We start from the raw sequence: 21,127 nt of genomic DNA on the forward strand, positions 1-21,127 counted from the left end.
TATACCACTTAACTGACACACCCCAGAGGAGAAATTGCAGTCTAGTTACAAATTTGGTTCCCAACAGTTTTTCTCTTGAATCTTTACAGAAATCTCTCTCATACATCAATTTACAAAAGCAGTACAGTCTATGATGACAACTTTGGATTTTACAAATTTGGTACTTTAAGAAACTGAATCAAGTTAAGGATTTTTAAAATTGTATAACCTTAAGACTTAGATCACTAGAAGTTTGAATTAAAATGAGGAATTACTCTGCCTGGGCCAGTTTTGCTTAGTGGTTAGAAAATTGGCCCATAGACCAACAGGTCGTGGATTTGATTCCTGATCAAGGGCACCTACCTTGGTTACAGATTCAGTCCTGCCCCTGGTTGGGGCATGTTCAGAAGGCAACCAGTCAATGTGTCTCTCTCACATCAATGTTTCTCTTTCTTTCTTTCTTTCTCTCTCTCTCTCTCTCTCTCTCTCTCTCTCTCTCTCTCTCTCTCTCTCTTCCTCTCCTCCCTCCCTTTCACTCTCTCTCTCTGAAGATCAATGAAAAAACAGCCTTTGGTGAGAATTAAAACAAATAACAAATTATGCTCTCTGAAACAAAATGCAAAAACCAACTAACATCACTGTCATTCCCACTACATGATTTTTTTACATGTATAAAGAATGAATTCAATGATCACCATCTACTTTTTCTTATGGCCTCCTCTTTAAAAAAGTAATCAACTCTTAGAATAAAGAATTTATCTAAGCAACCACATAGATCTGATTCTTGTGCTTTATTTTATAGTATTTACTAGAGGCCTGATGCACGAAATTCATGCAAGGGGCTCGGCTCTCACGGCCCTGGCTGCCTTGCGACCCTGCCCCGCCCCCCCCCCCCCCCCCCCGCCCACTGGTCATTCCAGAAGGTTGTTCCGGAAGGTCATTCTGTCATCTAGTCTAATTAGCATATTAGCTTTGTATTATATAGGATAATTAACTCCAGCTGGACTCAGCCTAGATAATAATTATTCAGAACAAAATTTCTAAAATATTTGCCTATAAAATTAAACTTTAAACTTTAACCAAAAAGAGGAAAAAAGTAGAATGGAGGCACCAGCATGGAAGAACAGATTAACTCTGGTTCTGTGTATTAATACTGCAGGACATATGATAAAGCAAGACATAGTGTACAGTGTGAAGAAATCACATGCTCTAAAACATACTCCAAAATTATCTGCTCATATTTTGGCAACATAATAAGAAGCATGTTGACAACCATCTTATTTATGGAATGGTTCCATCAATGCATCACAAGAGCACAGTACAATATGAGATTTTGAGAGAGAAAGAGAGAGGTCACATTCACTTAAGTTTTATGACAGCATATCATTACACTTATTCTATTTTATTACTGGTTATTGTTAGTATCTTATGGTACCTAACTTATAAACTCATCATTATCATAGATATGTACGCAGAGTGGGGGGAAATGTAATATATATATATATATAGGGATTGGTACCATTTGTGGTTTCAGGTATCCACTGGAGGTTTTGAAACATATCCCCCACAGATAGGGGGCAACTACTATATTGTTAAAATAACCATACCACCCAAAGAAATCTATAGATTCAAAACAATCCTTATTAAAATGCCAATGGAATATTTTCAGTAATAGAACAAATAATTCTAAAATTTGTATGGAACCACAAAAGACTCCAAATAGCCACAGCAATCTAGAGAAAGAACAAAGATGTAGGTATCACACTTCTGGAGTTCAAACCATATTATAAAGCTATAGTATTTAAAACAGAATGGTAATGGCATGAAAACAGACACATAGATCAAGCGAACAGAATAGAGAGCTCAGAAATAAACCCACACAATTAATTTACGACAAAAAAGCTAAAACACACAATGGAGAAAGAAGAGCCACTTCAATACATGGAACTAAGGAAACTGGACAAATAAATACATGCAAAAAAAAAAAAAAAACCAGAAAGGAAGAAACTAGACCACTTTCTTTTTCTTTTTCTTTTTTACAGAGAGGAAAGGAGAGGGATAGAGAGAAACATCTATGAGAGAGAAACATCGATTGCCGGGGTCCAACCCCAGCGGGTCCAGGGGTCCCCAAAGGTGTGGACGGAGTCGGCGAAGAAGGAATGTCACGGAGACAGCGTTCAGTTGATCAGCAACCTAGCCAGGATCTCTAGCCCGGATCTCCAGCCAAGTTCTGGTCTGGATCTCCAGAGAGGTTCTGCTTCGGATCTCCAGCGAGGTTCTGTAGCCATGTTCCCTCGCTAGGTTCTCCAGCCAGGTTCTGTCCAGGCTCTCCAGTCAGGTTCAGTGTCCAGGTTCCAGTCAGGTTCTCCTGCCAATCTCTGTGGTCAGGTTCAGTCCAGGATCCCTTGCCATGTTCTCCCGCTAGGCTCTGTCTCTAGGCTCCGAGGCCAGTCCCTCTCCAGGATCCTCCGGCATGCTCTCTCCAGCGAAGTTCTTCTGTCTCTAGGCTCCGTGTAGGTTCTGTCTTCTTGATTCTGTTCTAAGTTCTGAGTGTTTCTGTCTTGTTACAACTGTATTTATACCAGTTGATTCAATCCTATCAATCTCTATTACAAAGGTTAGGGCGTTTCTTATCTCCATTCCAGGGAGAAAAGATTATGTAGTTTAAGCATGATTGTTCGTAGTTAAAGGGATTAATTACCCGCCTGGCACTTAGTTGAGGGGTTTTATTCCCTCCCTAACTTCAGGGGAAAATCCCTACCTGGGGATTCAACCTTTCTCGGAGAGGTGACCTTGGTTAAAACACAGCGCCAAGAAGGTGAGCAAACATATTAAGAACCGTATGCCATATATGCCAGGTCCCTTGAAACAGCAAGGATGGACCGGCTCCCGGCAATCGATCAGCTGCCTCCTGCACACCCCCTATTGGGGATGTGCCCGCAACCAAGGTACATGCCCTTGACCAGAATCGAACCTGGGACCCTTCACTCCGCAGGCCGACGCTCTATCCACTGAGCCAAACCAGTTAGGGCTAGACCACTTTCTTATACCATACACAAAAATCAAGTCAAAATGGATTAAAGACCTGAACATATAACCTGAAACCATAAATTCTTAGAACAAAACATAGTAGGTAAGCTTCTAGACCACTGATGGCGAACTTATGACACGCGTGTCAGAGGTGACATGCGAACTCATTTTTTTGGTTGATTTTTCTTTGTTAAATGGCATTTAAATATATAAAATAAACATCAAAAATATAAATCTTTGCTTTAGTATGGTGGAAATATCAAAAAACTTCTATATGTGACACGGCACCAGAGTTAAGTTAGGGTTTTTCAAAATGCTTACATGCCGAGCTCAAAAGGTTCGCCATCACTGTTCTAGACATTAGTCTTGGCAATGATTTTTTTAAGATGACAATAAAAGCAAAAATGAGTGGAATTACATCAAGCTAACAGGCTTGTGCACAGCAACAAAAACCACCAACAAAATGTAAAGGCAACCTACAGAATAAGAGAATATTTGCAAATCATTCATGTATTTGATAAGGAGTTAATACCCAAATATCTAAAGAACTCAGTAGAAAAACAAACAAACACCAATCCAATTAAAATATGAGAACAGTATTTGAATAGATACTTTTTTCAAAGGAGATATACATACAGATGGCCGATAGACACATGAAAAGGCATTCAACATCACTAATCATCAGGAAAATGCAAATCAAAACCACAATGAGATATTACCTGACACCTATTAGAGTGGCTAATATCAAAAAGAGAAGAAATAACATGCAATGGCAAGGATGTGGAGAAAAGAGAGCCCTATGCACTGTTGGTGGGAATGTAAATTGGTGCAGCCACTATGGAAAACAGTATAGCGGTCCCTCAAAAAATTAAAAGTAGAACTACTATAATAATCCAGCAATTTCACTTTGGGGTATGAATTTGAAGAAAACAAAATAACTATCCCAAAAAGATATCTGCACCCCAATGTTCATAGCAGCATTATTTACAACTAGGGGCCCGGTGCATGAAATTCGTGCACTGGGGGGGGGGGAGGTGTACCTCAGCCCAGCCTGCCCCCTCTCACATACTGGGAGCCCTCAGGCGTTGACCCCCATCACCCTCCAATCGTAGGATCGGTTCCTTGCCCAGGCCTGACACCTCTGGCCTAGGCGTCCGGCCCGGGCAGGGGGGGGCGCCGCGATCGTGCGGGCTCTGCCCCTGCCCCTGCAGGACGCCTCTGGCTGAGGTGTCCGGCCCGGGCAGCGGGGACCTGCAGTGGCAGCGGGGGGCGCCAAGATCGCGTGGGCTCCGCCCCTGCCCCTGCAGGACGCCTCTGGCCTAGGCGTCCGGCCCGGGCAGCGGGGACCTGCAGTGGCAGCGGGGGGCGCCGCGATCGCGTGGGCTCCACCCCTGCCTCTGCAGGATGCCTCTGGCCTAGGCGTCCGGCCCAGGCAGCAGGGACCCGCAGCTGCAGCGGGGGGCGCCGCGATCGCGTGGGCTCCACCCCTGCCTCTGCAGGATGCCTCTGGCCTAGGCGTCCGGCCCGGGCAGCAGGGACCCGCAGCTGCAGCGGCCCCGCGATCGTGGGCTTCGCTTTAGGCCCAGGCAAGGGGCCCCTATCTCCTGGGACTGCCAGCTTCGACCGTGCCCAGGTCCCATCGCTGGCTCCACCCCTACTTCCTGCTATCACTGGCCAGGGCGGAAAAGGCGCCTGATTCTCCGATCATGGCTGGGGGGCAGGGCAAAGGCGGCCCCAGGGCCCCCAGCTCTTAGCTCCCCCCTGGGTTTCCGATCACTGTCAGTGGCAGGGGGCTTCTTCCTGCTTTCCCGTTCACCTCCCTGCATTGTGCCTACATATGCAAATTAACCACCATCTTGTTGGCAGTTAATTTGCATATAGCCCTGATTAGCCAATGAAAAGGGTAGCTCATATGCCAATTACCATTTTTCTCTTTTATTAGTGTAGATAGCCAAGACATAGAAACAACCTAAGTGTTGACTGAGAAAAGAATGAATAAATAAAATTTGATATTATAAATTTGATAATAACACAGATATTATTCAGCCATAAGAAAGAGGGAAATACTGCCATCTGTAACAACATGGATGGACTTTAGAGCATTATTCTAAGTGAAATAAGTTATATGGAATCTGTATATATAAAAGCCTAAGTGACCATCGCAACCGAACCAACCTAATGACGACCGAACAGGCTGCGTGGGGTGACCAGGCCAGCAGGGGGGTTAGTGAGGAACGACCAAACAACTTAGCAGTGGGCTGCGTAGGGAAACCAGGCCTGCAGGGGGTTTAGTGAGGGACAACCAAACAACTGAGCAGCGGGCTGCATGGGATGACCAGGCCAGCGGGGGGTTAGTGAGGGCCGACCAAATGACTGAGCAGTGGGCTACATGGGGCGACCAGGCTGGCAGGGGGGTTAGTGAGGGATGACGAAACAACTGAGCAGCAGGCTGCGTGGGGAGACCAGGCCTTCAGGGGGGTTAATGATGGCCGACCAAACAATGGAGCAGCAGGATGCGTGAGGTGACCAGGCCGGCAGGGGGTTAGTGAGGGGCAACCAAACGACTGAGCAGCAGGATGCGTGGGGTGACCAGTCAGCGAGGGGTTAGTGAGGGCCGACCAAATGACTGAACAGCAGGCTGTGTAGGGCGACCAGGCCTGCAGGGGGGCAGTGAGGGATGACCAAATAACCAAACAGCAGGCTATGTGGGGTGACAAGACTGCAGGGGGGGGGGCAACTGGGGGTGACCAGGCTGGCAGCAGGGGGGAAGTTGGGGCGACCAGGCCAGCAGGGGGGGCAGCTGGGGGTTACCATGCCAGCAAGGGGGGCAGTTAGGGGTGATCAGACAGGCAGGCAGGTGAGCAGTTAGGGGCCAGTGGTCCCGGATTGTGAGAGGTATGTCCAACTGCCAGTTTAGGCCCAATCCCCAGAATCGGGCCTAAACCAGCAGTGGGACATCCCCTGAGGGGTCACGGATTGGAGAAGGTGCAGGCTGGGCTGAGAGGGCCACCCCCCCCCCCATGTACGAATTTCGTGCACTGGGCCTCTAGTCTGAAAAATAAAATGCCAAATTCATGGATACAGAGAATAAATTGGTGGTTGCCAGAAGCAGGGTTTGGGGGAATGAGTTAAATAGGTGAAGGTGGTCAAAAGGTACAAATTTTTGTTATAAGACAAATAAGTGTTGGGACTGTAATGTACAGCATGGTGAGTATAGTTAACAATATTGTATTGTATATTTGAAAGTTGCTAAAAGAATAGATTTTAACAGTTATTTTCATAAGAAAAAACAATACGTGGTAATGAATGTTAACTAAACAAATTGTGGTGATCATTTCACATATATACATACATCAAATCATTATATTGTATACCTAAAACGAATACGATATTATATGTCAATTATGTCCCAATTTTAAAAGTACAGTAATGGAAAAAAAACTTCACTAGAGAGGTTCAATAGCAGATTTAAAATGACAGAAGAATCAGTGTTTGAAGACAAAAAAAATAAGTCATACAATCTTAATATCAGAAAAAAAGAATTAAGAAAAATGAACAGTTCCTTTGGAGGATACCATTAAACACACTACCAACATACATATAACATGGTTGAGAGGAGCAGGAGAGAGAGAAAGGTACAGGAAAATTCTCTGAATAGTCTAAATCCCCCAAATTTGAGGGGGGGGTGAAAGCACAATAACTTATGAATCCAAGAAGCTAAACAAACATCAAGCAGGTGAAACAAGGAGATTTACATCTGATACATCTTAGCCAAACTTTTGAAAACCAAAAAAAGAACGCTTTGAAAACAGTAACAGAAAAATGATTTATCATGAATAAGAGAACCATAATATTATGATGACCTCTATCAGAAACAATGGAGACCAGAAGTTACTGGGATGATATATGCAAAGTTCTGAAAGAAATAAAACTGTCAGTGGAGAATTCTATATCCAGCAAAACTATCCTTAAAAAAAAAACCACAAAGCAAAATAAAGACAATTCCAAACAAATACTGAGGGATTCACTGGTCGCAGACCCGCCTCACGCAAAAACAAAAACGAAAACGAAAACGAAAACCTAAAGAAAGTTCTTGGGCTGAAATGAAATGACACCCCCAGAAGGAAACTCAAATCCCTGCAAAGAAACAAAGGACACTGGTAAAGGGAACCATGTAGGTAATTAGATAATATAAATGTTCTTGTTTACTTTTCCTAACTGATTCAAATGACAACTGCATAAAATACTGCTTTTAAAGTTATACTGGAGGATTAGAAACATATAAAATACAATATACCTCCTTGGGAGGAGGCTGCATGGAGCAGCAGTGGCTAGGTGCCCAGCCTCACCACCACCCAGACTAGCCGCAGCCTAGGCCTGAACCCACAGGCACCCCACCCTAGACCCTACCCGCACCCCAAGGACACAACCCAGACCCCGGGTGCTCATAGCAGACACTGCCTGGACCGTGCACCTAAGTAAGTGAACACCAGCAGGACCCTGCGTGCCTTCAGCTGACATCTGTGGGACCTCGCACAACTGCCACAAGGAACTGCTGCTGCCACCACAGGCACTCCCTGGACACAGCTCCACCTAGGAGAGCCGTCATCTTAAAGGATTTACAAGGTCCTCCTTGGGAGGAGGCTCTGGGGAACAGCAGTGGCTGGGCACCAAGCCTCGCAACCACCAAGCCTAGACTCACCACAGCCTAGGATCAAAACCATGTGCACCCAGCCCCGGGCCCCATGTACCCACAGAGGTCACAACCCAGTCCCCACACACCTGCAATAGACACCTGTGGAACCTCTGCACCTATGGCACATATCCAGCCTGAACCTGTGAGCCTGACAGGAACACAACCTGGACTCTACGGCACCACTGTGCAACCACCACTGACCCAGCAGGACTCTTGCTCCTGCCATGTATTCACCCACTGCCACCACTACTGTGCTGCCACCACCGCTCTTGAGTCCAGCTGCTCAGCTCCACCGACAGGGCTCAGGGGCAGGAAAAGCACTGAAGGCTAGGAGGTGGGTGTAACCTCCCCTGACCTGGACCTATTAGAACTCAGGACCTGAGGAGACTAAAGAGGCTGCAGATCTGTAGGTGAGACGGGAATGCCTAGGACAGAGAGGAGGCCCGAGGGCACTGGCTGTGGAGACTTCGGAGTGGGTGCAGCAGTGGAAGCCTGGGGCTGAGCACCTGGATAGAGTAGCACTGGCACCCCACCATAGTGCAGCCTGGGAAGCTCCTCCTGACCAGTGGGAAGGACCAAACAGCGGAGCTCAGGGCCAACCTACACTGGAGGGGTCTGAAGGACACACCCAACATTGAATCTATTTCCTGGAGGAACTCGTGCTAGTGAGCAGAAAAGATGCTGGACAGTAGGTCCAGGAAGGGATCAGCCCTCCCACCTGGAACACAAAACACATGCTTCTGACCTGACCTGCAGTGACCTGAGGCAAGAAGGAACAGCCCGAGGCAGGAAATCTGTGCCCTTGCAGGTGACAGAGAGGAGGTGCCAGCAAACCAGGCAGAGCTGAGGTATTAGAAGGAGAAGAAGGGCTACCCCAACCTTCCTATAAGCTACTGGCACCACCCACAACACGAGTCTGATCAAACCATCCCGGCCAAGACCAGGATGTCCCAACAGAGCCCAGCTCAGAACAGGGACAATCAAGGTGTGAGACTTGAGGCAGACCCAGCCTCTGGGCTAAGGAGTCCCCACCTGCTGGACCACTAGGGGCTTCAACCTCTAGGACCTCAATCAGGTTGCCCAGAGCCAGAAAGGGACAGTGACTCACATGGAACTCCATGAGTAAAGCTCCCAGGAAGCTCCCAGGATACAAACACCAAGAGACCAGATTGAACAACATCAGAGAAAAATCCAGCGAGCTCCACAAATAGTGGACCCAAAGGATTTTCAGTGTGTGAATGTGTGTGGTTTTGTTTTTTGGTGTGTGTGTGTGTGTGAGTGTGTGTGTGTGTATGTGTGTGTATTTTTGTTTTTGTTGTTTGCTTAATCTTTTTTTCTTTCTTCTATTTTCCTTGCATATCTCTAATTTCTCTCTTTCCTTTGATTTTATTCTACTTTTGTATATTCTCATTGTTATTATCTTATTTTACTTTGTTTTTCTCATTTTTCCCATTTTACTCTTCCTATCTATATCTTAATATGTCCATTATTACTATATTTTAAATTCATTATTATTTCATTTACTTTGTTTCCTTTTCTTTTTTCTCCCTATACTAGTTCTTTGGCTTTTTCTTTGCTTTCATATACTAGGTGTACTGGTTAATAATGCAGGTTTATTTTAATACATGGAGTTACACATATGTTGATATATATGCAATTTGATATGTGTGTTATTTTGTTGTATGACAACAAGCTTCAAAAATTCATATGTCAAATTTTCTGAAGGTGTTATCATCATAGATATTTTTACGCTTAAAAATGTTGAATTTTGTGCCAAAAAAAGAGCATTTGCGGGAAGTTTTAATTCATTAGTTTATTTTGAAGAAAAGTGTTGCTGAATACTTCGGGAAGCTTATGGTGAACATGCTCCATCTCAAGATACTTGTGAACTCTGGTTTAAACACTTTAAAAGTGATTATTTCAATGTGAAAGACAAAGAACGTCCAGGTCAACAGAAAAAGTCTGAAGACCAACAATTACAAGCATTATTGGATGAAGATGCGTGTCAAACTCAAAAACAACTTGCAGAAAGATTAAACGCTGCTCAGCAAACAATTTCCGACTGTTTACAAGGAATGGGAACAATTTTAAAGGAAGGAAAATAGGTGCCACATCAACTGAACAAAAGACAAATGGAAAACCGAAAAGTCATCAGTAAAATGTTGCCTCAACGGCATGAAAGAAAGTCTTTTTTGCATCGAATTGTGACTGGCGATGAAAAGTGGATTTTGAGAATCCCAAATGCATAAAATCATGGGTTGATCCAGGTCAACCATCAACATCGACTTCAAGGCCAAATCGCTTTGGAAAGAAGACAACATTCGGCGTTTGGAAGGTGTGGTGTATTATGAGCTAAAACCAGGGTGAAACCATTAATACTGATCGCTACCGACAACAAATAATCAATTTGAACTACACTTTGATCGTGGAACAACCAGAATGTGCCAGAAGACACGGCAAAGTAATTTTGCTTCATGTTGACATACAATCACACCAAAACCAGTTAAAGACACGTTAAAAGATCTTGCCTGGGAAGTATTAATCCACCCGCTGTATTCACCAAGCCTTGCTCCTTCACATTACCACTTGTTCTGATCAATGGCCCACGCACTTCAAAACGTAGGAAGAAGTGGAAAATTGGGTTTCTGAATGGTTTGCCTCAAAACAAGAAAAGTTCTATTCGAAAAGTATCCACAAATTACCTGAAAGATGGGGGAAATGTGTAGCTAGGGATGGACATTACTTTGAATAAAGCACTTTTGATGTTTCTGTTGAAATTATTGTGTTTTCTTTGATTACAAAATCCGCATTATTAACCAGTACATCTAGTTGCCATTTCTCCCCCACTTCCCCCTACTCCTCCTCCTCCTTTCTCTCTTTTTCTTTATATCCCCTCAAAGTCTTGGGTCATGTATTTGATGGACATGAAGGGAGAAACTGACAGCAATGCTGTCATAGTAGGGGACTTTAACACCCCACTGACATCACTGGATAGATCTTCCAGAAAAAAACTAACAAGGAAACAGAGGCCTTAAATGGCACACTAGATCAGAGGAATCTAACGAATATTTACAGAACATTTTACCACAAAGCAACAGAATATATACTTTTGTGCAGTGCACATGGAACAATTTCAAAGCCAGACCACATGTTAGGGAACAAATAAATCTATATAAATTCAAAAAGACTGACATAATACCAAGCGTCTTCTCAGATCACAATGACATAAAGTTAGAAATCAATTACCATAAAAGAACTAAAAAACACTCAAATACATGGAGGCTAAAGAGCATGTCACTAAGCAATAAATGAGTTTATCAATGGGGTCAAGAAAGAAATTAAAAACTTCCTGGAAAAAAATGAAAATGAACACACAACCACAAAAAACCTATGGGACACAGCAAAAGCAGTCCTGAGAGAGAAGTTCATAGCACTACAGGCCTACCTCAAGAAACAAAAAAAAGTACTAATGAACTATCTAAATCTACAACTAAATGAATTAGAAAGAGAACAGCCAGAAAACCCCAAAGCTGAATGAAGGAAATAATAAATAACAGAGCAGAAATAAATAACATAGAGACTAAAAAAAACAATACAAAAGATCAATGAAACCAAGAGCTGGTTTCTTGAAAAAATAAACAATATTGATGAACCCCTAACCCAGGGGTGGGCAAACTTTTTGACTCGAGGGCCACAATGGGTTCTTAAACTGGACCGGAGGGTTGGAACAAAAGCATGGATGGAGTGTTTGTGTGAACTAATATAAATTCAAAGTAAACATCAACACTAATAAAAGAGAAAAATGGTAATTGGCGTACGAGCTACCCTTTTCATTGGCTAATCAGGGCTATATGCAAATTAACTGCCAACTAAGATTGGCAGTTAACTGACAACAAAATGGCGGTTAATTTGCATATGTAGGCACAATGCAGGGAGGCGAAAGGGAAAGCAGGAAGAAGCCCCCTGCCACTGACAGTGATCGGAAACCCAGAGGGGAGCTAAGAGCTGGGGGGCAGGGCAAAGGCGGCCCCAGGGCCGCCTTTGCCCTGCCCCCCAGCCATGATCGGAGAATCAGGTGCCTTTTCTGCCCTGGCCAGTGATAGCAGGAAGTAGGGGTGGAGCCAGCGATGGGAGCTGGGCACGGTCGAAGCTGGCAGTCCCGGGAGCTAGGGGTCCCTTGCCTGGGCCTAAAGCGGAGCCCACGATCGTGGGGCCGCTGCAGCTGCGGGTCCCCGCTGCCCGGGCCGGACGCCTAGGCCAGAGGCGTCAGGCCTGGGCAAGGGGCCGATCCTGCGATTGGAGGGTGATGGGGGTCATCGCCTGAGGGCTCCCAGTATGTGAGAGGGGGCAGGCTGGGCTGAGGGACACTCCCCCCCCCCCCCGCCACCCAGTGCACGAATTTCGTGCACCGGGCCCCTAGTCATTACATAAAAGGGTACGGTCTTTTTTTTTTTTTTTTAGTTTTATTCATTTCAAATGGGCAGGATCCAGCCCGCGGGCCATAGTTTGCCCACGGCTGCCCTAACCAGTGGTCGGCAAACTCATTAGTCAACAGAGCCAAATATCAACAGTACAACGACTGAAATTTCTTTTGAGAGCCACATTTTTTAAGCTTAAACTATATAGGTAGGTATATTGTTATTAATTTAATTAGGGTACTCCTAAAGCTTAGGAAGAGCCACACTCAAGGGGCCAAAGAGCCGCATGTGGCTCGCGAGCCGCAGTTTGCCTACCACGGCCCTAACCAGACTCATCAAAAAACAGAGAGGACCCAATTAAATAAAATCAGAAATGAAAGAGGCAATATAACAAGGGACACCACAGAAGTACAAAGGATTATAAGCAAATACTATGAACAAGTATATGCCTACAAGCTGGACAATGTGGATGAAATAGACAAATTCCTAGAAACATATAATTTTCCAAAATTCAATCAGAAAGAATCAGAAAACATGAGTAGGCCAATAACAACTGATGAAATAGAAGCAGTAATTTAAAAACTCTAAGCAAATAAAAGCTCTGGTCCAGATGGCTTCACAGGGGAGTTTTACCTAACATTCAAAGAAGAACTAACATCTATCCTCCCCAAAATATTCCAAAAAATCCAAGAGGAAGGAACACTTTCAAACTCTTTTTATGAGGACAGCATTATCCTCATACCAAAACCAGATAAAGACACTACAAATAAGGAGAATTACAGGCCAATATCCTGATGAACATAGATATTAAAATCCTCAACAAAATATTAGCAAATCAGATCCAGCAATATATTAAAAAGATCATACACCATGACCAAATGGGATTTATACCAGGGATGCAAGGCTGGTATAATATTCCAAATCAATAAACATGATTGATCACATAAACAAACTGAAAGAAAAATCACAAGATCATATTAATAGATGCCAACATAATACTCAATGGCAAAAACTAAAAGTGTTTCCCTTAAGAACAGGAACCAAGACAAGGATGTCTTCTTTCACCACTCTTATTCAACACTAGAGGCCCGGTGCACAAAATCTGTGCACAGGAGGTGGGGGGTGGGGGGGACGGGACGGTTCCCTCAGTCTGGCCTGCACCCTCTTCAATCTGGGACCCTTCAGGGGATGTCCAAGGCCGGTCTGTGGGATCGGGCCTAAACCGGGAGTTGGACATCCCTCTCACAATCCGGGACTGCTGGCTCCTAACCGTTCACCTGCATGCCAGCCTGAACCCCCTAACCACTCACCTGCCTGCCAGCCTGATCCCTCTAACTGCACTGCACTGCCAGACTGATCCCCCTAACTGCTCTCCACTGCTGGCCTGATCCCCCTAACTGCTCTCCCTTGCTGGCCTGATCACCCTAACTGCTCTCCCCTGCTGGCCTAATCGCCCCTAACCACCTCTGCCTCGGCCCTGCCATCATGGCTTTGTCCGTAAGGATGTCCGGTCTAATTAGCATATTACCCTTTTATTAGTATAGATAGTACTGGAAAACCAACCACAGCAATCAGATAAGAAAAAGAGATAAAAGACATTCAAACTGTAAAGGAGAAAGTAAAACTGTCATTATTCGCAGATGGCATGATATTGTACATAGAAAACTCTAAAGATTCCACCAGAATATTACTAGACTTAATAAAAGAATTTGGCAAGACAGCAGGACACAAAATTAATATCCAGAAATCGATGGCATTTTTATACACCAATAATGAACTCTCAGAAGGAGAAACTAAAAAAGCAATCCCATTTATCATTGCAACAAAAAAGATACCTAGAAATAAACTTAGCCAAGGAGGTAAAAGACCTGTACATGGAAAACTATGACATTGAAAAAAGAAATACAGGAAGATACAAACAAACGGAAATGTATACCATGTTTATGGATTGGAAGAATTGATATAATTAAAATGTCTATACTACCCAAAGCAATCTATAGATTCAACACCATCCCTATTAAAATACCAATGACATACTTCACAGAACTATAACAAATACTCCAAAAATTTATTTGGAACCACAAAAGGCCCCAAATAGCTACAGCAATCTTGAGAAAGAAGAAGTTGGAGGGATCACAATACCAGATATCAAACTATACTACAAAGCCATTATAACCAAAACAGCCTGGAACTGGCACAAGAACAGGATAGACCAATGAATCAGAACAGAGACCCAAGAAATTGACCCACACCATTATGGTCAATTAATATTTGACAAAGGAGGCAAGAACATACAATGGAATCAAGACAGTCTCTTCAACAAATGGTGCTGGGAAAACTGGACAAACACATGCAAAAAGATGAAACTAGACCACCAACTTACACCCTACGTATGAATGAACTCAAGATGGATAAAAGACTTAACTGTAAGGCATGAAACCATAAAAAACTTAGAGAACACTGGCAGTAAAATCTCAAACATCTCATATAGCAATATGTTTACGGATATATCTCTTAGGGCAAAGGAAACTAAGGAGAAAATAAACAAATAGGACTGCATCAAAATAAAAAGCGTGTGCACAGCAAAAGAAACCACTATCAGAATGACAAGAGAACCTACTGCATGGGAGGACATATTTGCCAGTGATGCATCCAATTAGAGGTTATAAGGAACTCATACAATTTAACAAAAGGAAGACAAACAATCCAATTAAAAAATGGGCAGAAGACCTGAATAGCCATTTCTCCAAAGAGGACATACAAATGGCCAAGAAACATATGAAAAAATGCTCAAAGTCACTAATTATCAGAGAAATGCAAATTAAAACCACAATGAGATATCACCTCACACATGTCAGAATGGCTATCATAAAAAAAATCAACAAACAACAAATGCTGGTGAGGATGTGGAGAAAAGGGAACATTAGTTCACTGCTGGTAGGAATGCAGACTGATGCAGCCACTACGGAAAACAGTATGGAGTTTCCTCAAAATATTGTAAACAGAACTTCCCTTTGAGCCAGCAATCCCACTTCTAGGAATATATCCTAAAACCCCAAAACACCAATCAGAAAGAATATATGCACCCCTATGTCACAGCAATGTTATTTACAAAAGCTAAGATTTGGAAAGAGCCCAAGTGCCCATCAGTAGATGAATGGATAAAAAAGCTGTGGAACATTTACACAATGCAATACTATGCAACTGTAAAAAAGAGGGATCTCTTACCCTTTGGAACAGCATGGATAGACCTGGAAAATATTATGCTAAGTAAAATAAGCCAATCTGAGAAAGACAAATATAACATGATCTCACTTATTTATGGAATCTAATGAGCAGAGAAGAGATAAACCAAAGAACTTATATACTTACTAGAGTATTTCGTGCATGGGTGGGGTACCTCGGCCTGGCCAGCAATCGGGGCCATCTTGCCCAGTCCCAATTGAGGCCAGCCGGACAGGGAGAGGGAGGGATTGCGGGAGGTTGGCTGGCCATGGGAGGTAGGCTGTGGGAGCGCACAGACCACCTGGCTGGCCAGGGGAAGGGACCACAGGAGGCTGGCTGAACAAGGGAGGTTGGCAGTGGGAGCGCACTAACCACCAGGGGGCAGCTCCTGCATTGAGTGTCTGCCCCCAGGTGGTCAGTGCGTGTCATAGCTACTGGCCGGTTGTAATGGTCACTTAGGCTTTTATATATAGAGCCTAGAAGCTGGGTGCACAAAATCTGTGCACAGAAGGGGGCTGTTTCCTCAGCCTGGCCTGTACCCTCTCACAATCCAGGACTTCCCGGGGATCGGGCCTAAGCTGGCACTCAGACATCCCTCTTGCAGTCTGGGGCTCTTGCAGTCCATGACCCCTCCCTCCTTACCGCCCGCCTGCTGCGGAGGCGGGAGAGGCTCACTCTACCTCCGCCACACTCGCTAGCAGTGAGCCCAGCTTCTGGCTGAGAGGGGACAGGGGGCAGAGTGCCACTCAACCAGAAGTCAGGCTCACTGCTCCTTAGTGCTGGCCCTGCCCCCCCACCCACTGGTGAGGGGGAGTGATCTGGGGCCGGCCTGGCCAGGGGAGGGGCCGTGGGAGGTTGAGGCGCCGTGGTCGCACCCTGCCCGCCTCTCGGAGGCTCTGGGAACTGTGCTGCCCCGTCCCCCCCGCCCCACCTCTGCGGAAGGTGTGGCACCAGGACCAGGCCTGCACCACAGCCTCTCCAGTCACCTCTGCGAAAGGAGTGGTGCCGGGATGGGTGGAGGTACTGGCCTGGTGCTGGTGCCGCCTCTCCCGCCGCCTCTCCAGAAGGGGTGATGCAGGGACTGGGCTGCACCATGGCCTCTTCCGTGGCCTCTGTGGAGGGCGGGGGGGGGGGGGGGTGCCAGGACCGCCATGGCTGGCCTGGCGGTACAGGCTCGCTGGCCCTGCCACCGCCCACTAGTGGTTCCAGAAGGTCATCCGGAAGGACATCCAGAAGGTCATTCGGCTGTCCTGTCTAATTAGCATATTATGTTTTTATTATTATAGATAGGCATAGTATGGACATAAGTAATTGGGTAGTGAAGACATGGGGGGGTGGTAGAGGCTGGAAGGACTAGAGTAAAGGGGGTAAAAAGGGGAGATATCTGTAATACTATCAACAATAAAAAATACAATAAAAATAGAGAAAGAAAAACTAAATCCAAGGTTCAACTGCCTGTCACCACAAAAGCCAAACTTGTGAGGCAGGTACTAGTGAAAAGTGAGGTTTATTAAAGTGCTGGTCACCTGAGAAGACGGGGGACTCTCGTACCAAAGCCCATCTTAGTATCTCAGTACAGGCAAGGGTTTTATAAGGGCACTGAGCACTCACTGCAGCAGCAGGCATGGGAACCCAATGTCTTCTGCTAAGCCTCACTTTACAGAGGTACAATGTCTCAAACAGTGCTATTCTTCACTGAACAGGTTATTATGTAATACTAGAGGCCTCGTGCATGGATTCATGCATCAGTGGGGTCCCTCAGCCTGGCCTGCACCCTCTCACAATCCGGAACACCTTGGGGGATATAGTAGTACCAGTAGCAGCAGGCGGCTGGGGAGGAGCCCAAGCCCGGGCCAGGCACCTGCTGCTGTCGCCGCCACTTGGTTGCACTTCTGCGGAGGCAGGAGAGGCTCGTGCTGCCACAGCGCTTGCCAACTGTGAGCCCGGCATCTGGCACCCAACGGTCAGTTGAGCGGCACTCCCGCTGTGGGAACGCACTGACCACCAGGGGCAGCTCCTGCGTTGAGCGTCTGCCCCCTGATGATCATTGCACATCATAGCGACTGATCGACCAGTTGTTTGGTCATTCGGTCTTTTAGGTTTTTATATATATAGACTAGAGCAGTGGTCGGCAAACTCATTAGTCAACAGAGCCAAATATCAACAGTACAACGATTGAAATTTCTTTTGAGAGCCAAATTTTTTAAACTTAAACTATATAGGTAGGTACATTGTTATTAACTTAATTAGGGTACTCCTAAGGCTTAGGAAGAGCCACACTCAAGAGGCCAAAGAGCCACATGTGGCTCGCGAGCCGCAGTTTGCCGACCACAGGACTAGAGGCCTGGTGCACAAATTCGTGCATGGGTGGGGTCACTTGGGGTGGCCTGTGGAGATCAGGCCCCAGCTCACACTCCAAGCCTTGTAGCCACAGCTTGCACCCCCAACCTTGCAGCTCTGCCTGGCTCCCCGCCTTGGCCTGGCACTGCCCCCTCACCTGCTCCACCATCCCGCCTGCAGGATGATTGATCGGGGCCACGCCCCCCACCCAGTTGCCTCAGCACCAGGGAGCCAGGTGGCAGCCCCGCTCCCACCGCCGCCGCTGGTCACCATCTGCGGGACAATCAGTGGAGCGACTGGGCCCCCCGCTCACACCTGCCTTGGCATGGCAACACCCATCCACTCACCTGCTCCACCATCCCCCCGCAGTCCCGCTCTCATTGGGGCCCATCAGGGCTGGCAGCACCTCCACTGCTGCCCACTGTCAGCACCACATCACCGATGCCTGCCATGTTCCACGCCGCTCCCTGGTGGTCAGCGCACATCATAGCAAGCGGTCGAACTCCCAGTCTCCCGGTTGAACTCCTGGTCAAATGACCACCCAAGGGGCCATTTTGCAAATCAACCAAACAGTGGAACGATCAGTCACTATAACACGCACTGACCACCCGGTGGCAGACACTCAACGCAGGAGCTGCCCCCAGCCTGCAGGCCCCAGGCCAGCCAAGGCAGGTGCCAGCGGGGGTCCCCCCCCATTGCCCCGCCGGTCGCCTCCCTGGAAGTGACCAGAAGCAGTGGCAGGGGGCAGGGCTGGCAAATGGGCGGCACCAGGCTGGCCAAGGCAGGTGCCAGCGGGGGCCCCCGCTCACTCCACTGGTCACCCCACAGATCGGCCCTGATCGCCGGCCAGGACTAGGGACCCTACCTGTGAACAAATTTCGTGCACCGGGCCTCTAGTAATAATATAATAATATAAAGGTATTATTTTTTAAATGTCACGTTACTAAGTCATGAGTTTATTTATTTATTTATTTTTTTAATATATTTTATTGATTTTTTACAGAGAGGAAGGGAGAGAGATAGAGAGCCAGAAACATCGATGAGAGAGAAACATCGATCAGCTGCCTCCTGCACATCTCCTACTGGGGATATGCCCGCAACCCAGGTACATGCCCTTGACCGGAATCGAACCTGGGACCTTTCAGTCCGTAAGCCGACGCTCTATCCACTGAGCCAAACCGGTTTTGGCATGAGTTTATTATTTTACTCTTTAAATGATAATATTTTTAATTTTTTAGTTTTAGAAAACATGGTCAATATAACATAAACCATAAAAGCTCTTTGGAGCCTCAATTCTTAAGAGAGTAGAAGTGCCCCAAGACCCAAGCTTTGAGAGTTGCTGGTCCAGCAGCTCAGGTGGTAACTTCTGGAGCCAAAATGTTTCCCTTGAAACCTGGCTGCTCCACAGATATATTAAAAAAAGTAAACTACTAAAAAAATAAACTATGCTAACAAACTTAGTGTGTGTGATCTCAAACAAATTCCTTGGCCTTTCAGACTCAAGTTTCCCCATGCTCTTCTTTGCTTGTCTGGTGACTGAATAAGTTGATCCTCATTAAAGACTTACACTAAATCTGGCAACAGTGCCCTTACTGTCTGCATGCCCAGAGCATCCAACCCAGTATAGCTGTCCACAGCAGGTATAACCCATGTTTTCTGAATGTGTATTAAATATGGGATATGGAAGACACCACAAGAGCAGCTTAAGGCTGCAGTACTTTTCTCTACCTGTCAGCCACATCCAGGTCAGACTCCATATTGTCCAGGCTGCTCGTTATGCTGTCCAGCTGCTCACCCTGATAGTGTAGGACTCTGGCTGCATCTTCTAGACGCTTCTGGGAACAGGCCATTAGACCAGTCAGCTCCTTCCCCTTGGTCATGCGGGAGGATGACGCCTCCACAGCACCTCCTGGTTGAGATAGCAGCAACTCTCTCCAGAAGTGTTCGATGATATGGAAGACGACATTCCGATTAGGCTGCAAGGAACTGAACCAGTGCTTGACATGGCCCTTTTCCAGGATGGTGACAGAACTGAAGATAAAATGAGAAGCTTCTTTCTTGATCTCAATTATATCAGCAAGAGGAAAGCTGACAAGAAAGTCTCCAGTTTTATCAGTCAGAAATTTTAGTGAGAGTGAAGTTAACCAAAGTTTTCCAGGAACCCATCGCTTCTCAAGTTCCAAATAATAGGAGCATGGCCAGGTGTGGACGCAGATGTCTCTGCTCATCTGGTTCCTGGGTCAGTCTCCACCAAGGTCCAGACCACCCTGTTCTGAAGGAAAAGGGACAAATTAGTGGGTATGTCAGGCTAAAATGTATCATCACACTTGACCTAGAGACACTAGGACATCAACAGCGAGGGAATGGTTTGGATTCAGAACAAACCTAAGACACCAGCACATAGCAGGGTCCTTGCCTAGCAAGAGCTCTCACCGCACATGTGACAGGCAAGACGAAGTCTTTGTCCTACTTAGCAGAGAGGACATGACCATGTTCCAGACTTGTGTTCTTCCCAAAGCCCCAGGGTCCCCGGGCTCTATGCCCACCAGAGCACCCCTCACTCAGACCAGAGTCCACAGCTGGATGTAACTGAAGGAAGAAAACTGCTGGAAACCACTACGCCAAGAGATGTAATGACCCCTATCACTACACATTCTTTACAAGTTCCTAAGCTAACAAAGAGTCCCCATTTGAAATTTTTATAAACTTAACTTCATAGAGAAAAATATTAAACTGATAAGAACAGATATTACACTTGATCTTAGCCAAAAAGCGATCACAGAGAAAATAATCTGACAAACTTCTCCACTCTTGTAACTCCAAATAGTTTTTATAGGGTTCCATACAATTATGGAGTGATATGTGTATATTTATAGTTTTACTAGAGGCCTGGTGCACGAAATTCGTGGATGGGTGCAGTCCCTAGGCATGGCCAGCAATTGAAGCGCAAGTGTCTGGCATGGAAAGGCAGGTCCCAGCTGACCTCTGGGCACTGGGCAGCACCTGGGCCCCTGGGCCCCCACATACCCCGCTCCGCCTGAATCATCAGGCCCCCGACCATCGCTGCTGGTCATCGTCCATAGGGCAATTGGCAGGGTGATCAGGCCCCACTTGCACCCACCTTGGCCTGGTGCCGCCTGCTCACCTGCTCCACCATCCCACCTCGGTCCTGCTCTCATCGGGGACCACTGGGGCCGGCAGGGCCTCCACTGCCACCTGCTGCCAGCGCCAAGTTGCCAACGCCCGCCATGTTTCGCGCCGCTCCCTATTGGTCAGTGTACTTCATAGGGAGCGGTCGAACTCCTGGTCAAGGTGGCAATTTGCATATTAGGCTTTTATTATATAGGATAATCAACACTAATAAAAGAGAAAAATGGTAATTGGCGTACGAGCTACCCTTTTCATTGGCTAATCAGGGCTATATGCAAATTAACTGCCA

General features: G+C 46.1%; 1 protein-coding gene across 5 annotated transcripts in view; it reads right to left on the minus strand.

Annotated features, from left to right (window-relative positions):
• SNAP47 (synaptosome associated protein 47) overlaps nucleotides 1–21,127 on the minus strand; it is an 80,496-nt gene that overhangs the window by 40,767 nt on the left and 18,602 nt on the right. For 3 of the 5 annotated variants that reach the window (XM_059695824.1, XM_059695823.1, XM_059695820.1), the window contains one exon: nucleotides 19,417–19,960. In XM_059695824.1, the coding sequence (XP_059551807.1) occupies nucleotides 19,417–19,916 (500 nt within the window). In that variant the 5' untranslated portion in view covers nucleotides 19,917–19,960. Of the gene's footprint in view, nucleotides 1–19,416; nucleotides 19,961–20,809; nucleotides 20,992–21,127 lie in introns of all 5 variants that reach the window. The other 2 variants (XM_059695822.1, XM_059695821.1) reach the window with 2 other exon arrangements.

Source organism: Myotis daubentonii, chromosome 5 (assembly GCF_963259705.1).
Source record: "Myotis daubentonii chromosome 5, mMyoDau2.1, whole genome shotgun sequence".
Taxonomy (NCBI): domain Eukaryota; kingdom Metazoa; phylum Chordata; class Mammalia; order Chiroptera; family Vespertilionidae; genus Myotis; species Myotis daubentonii.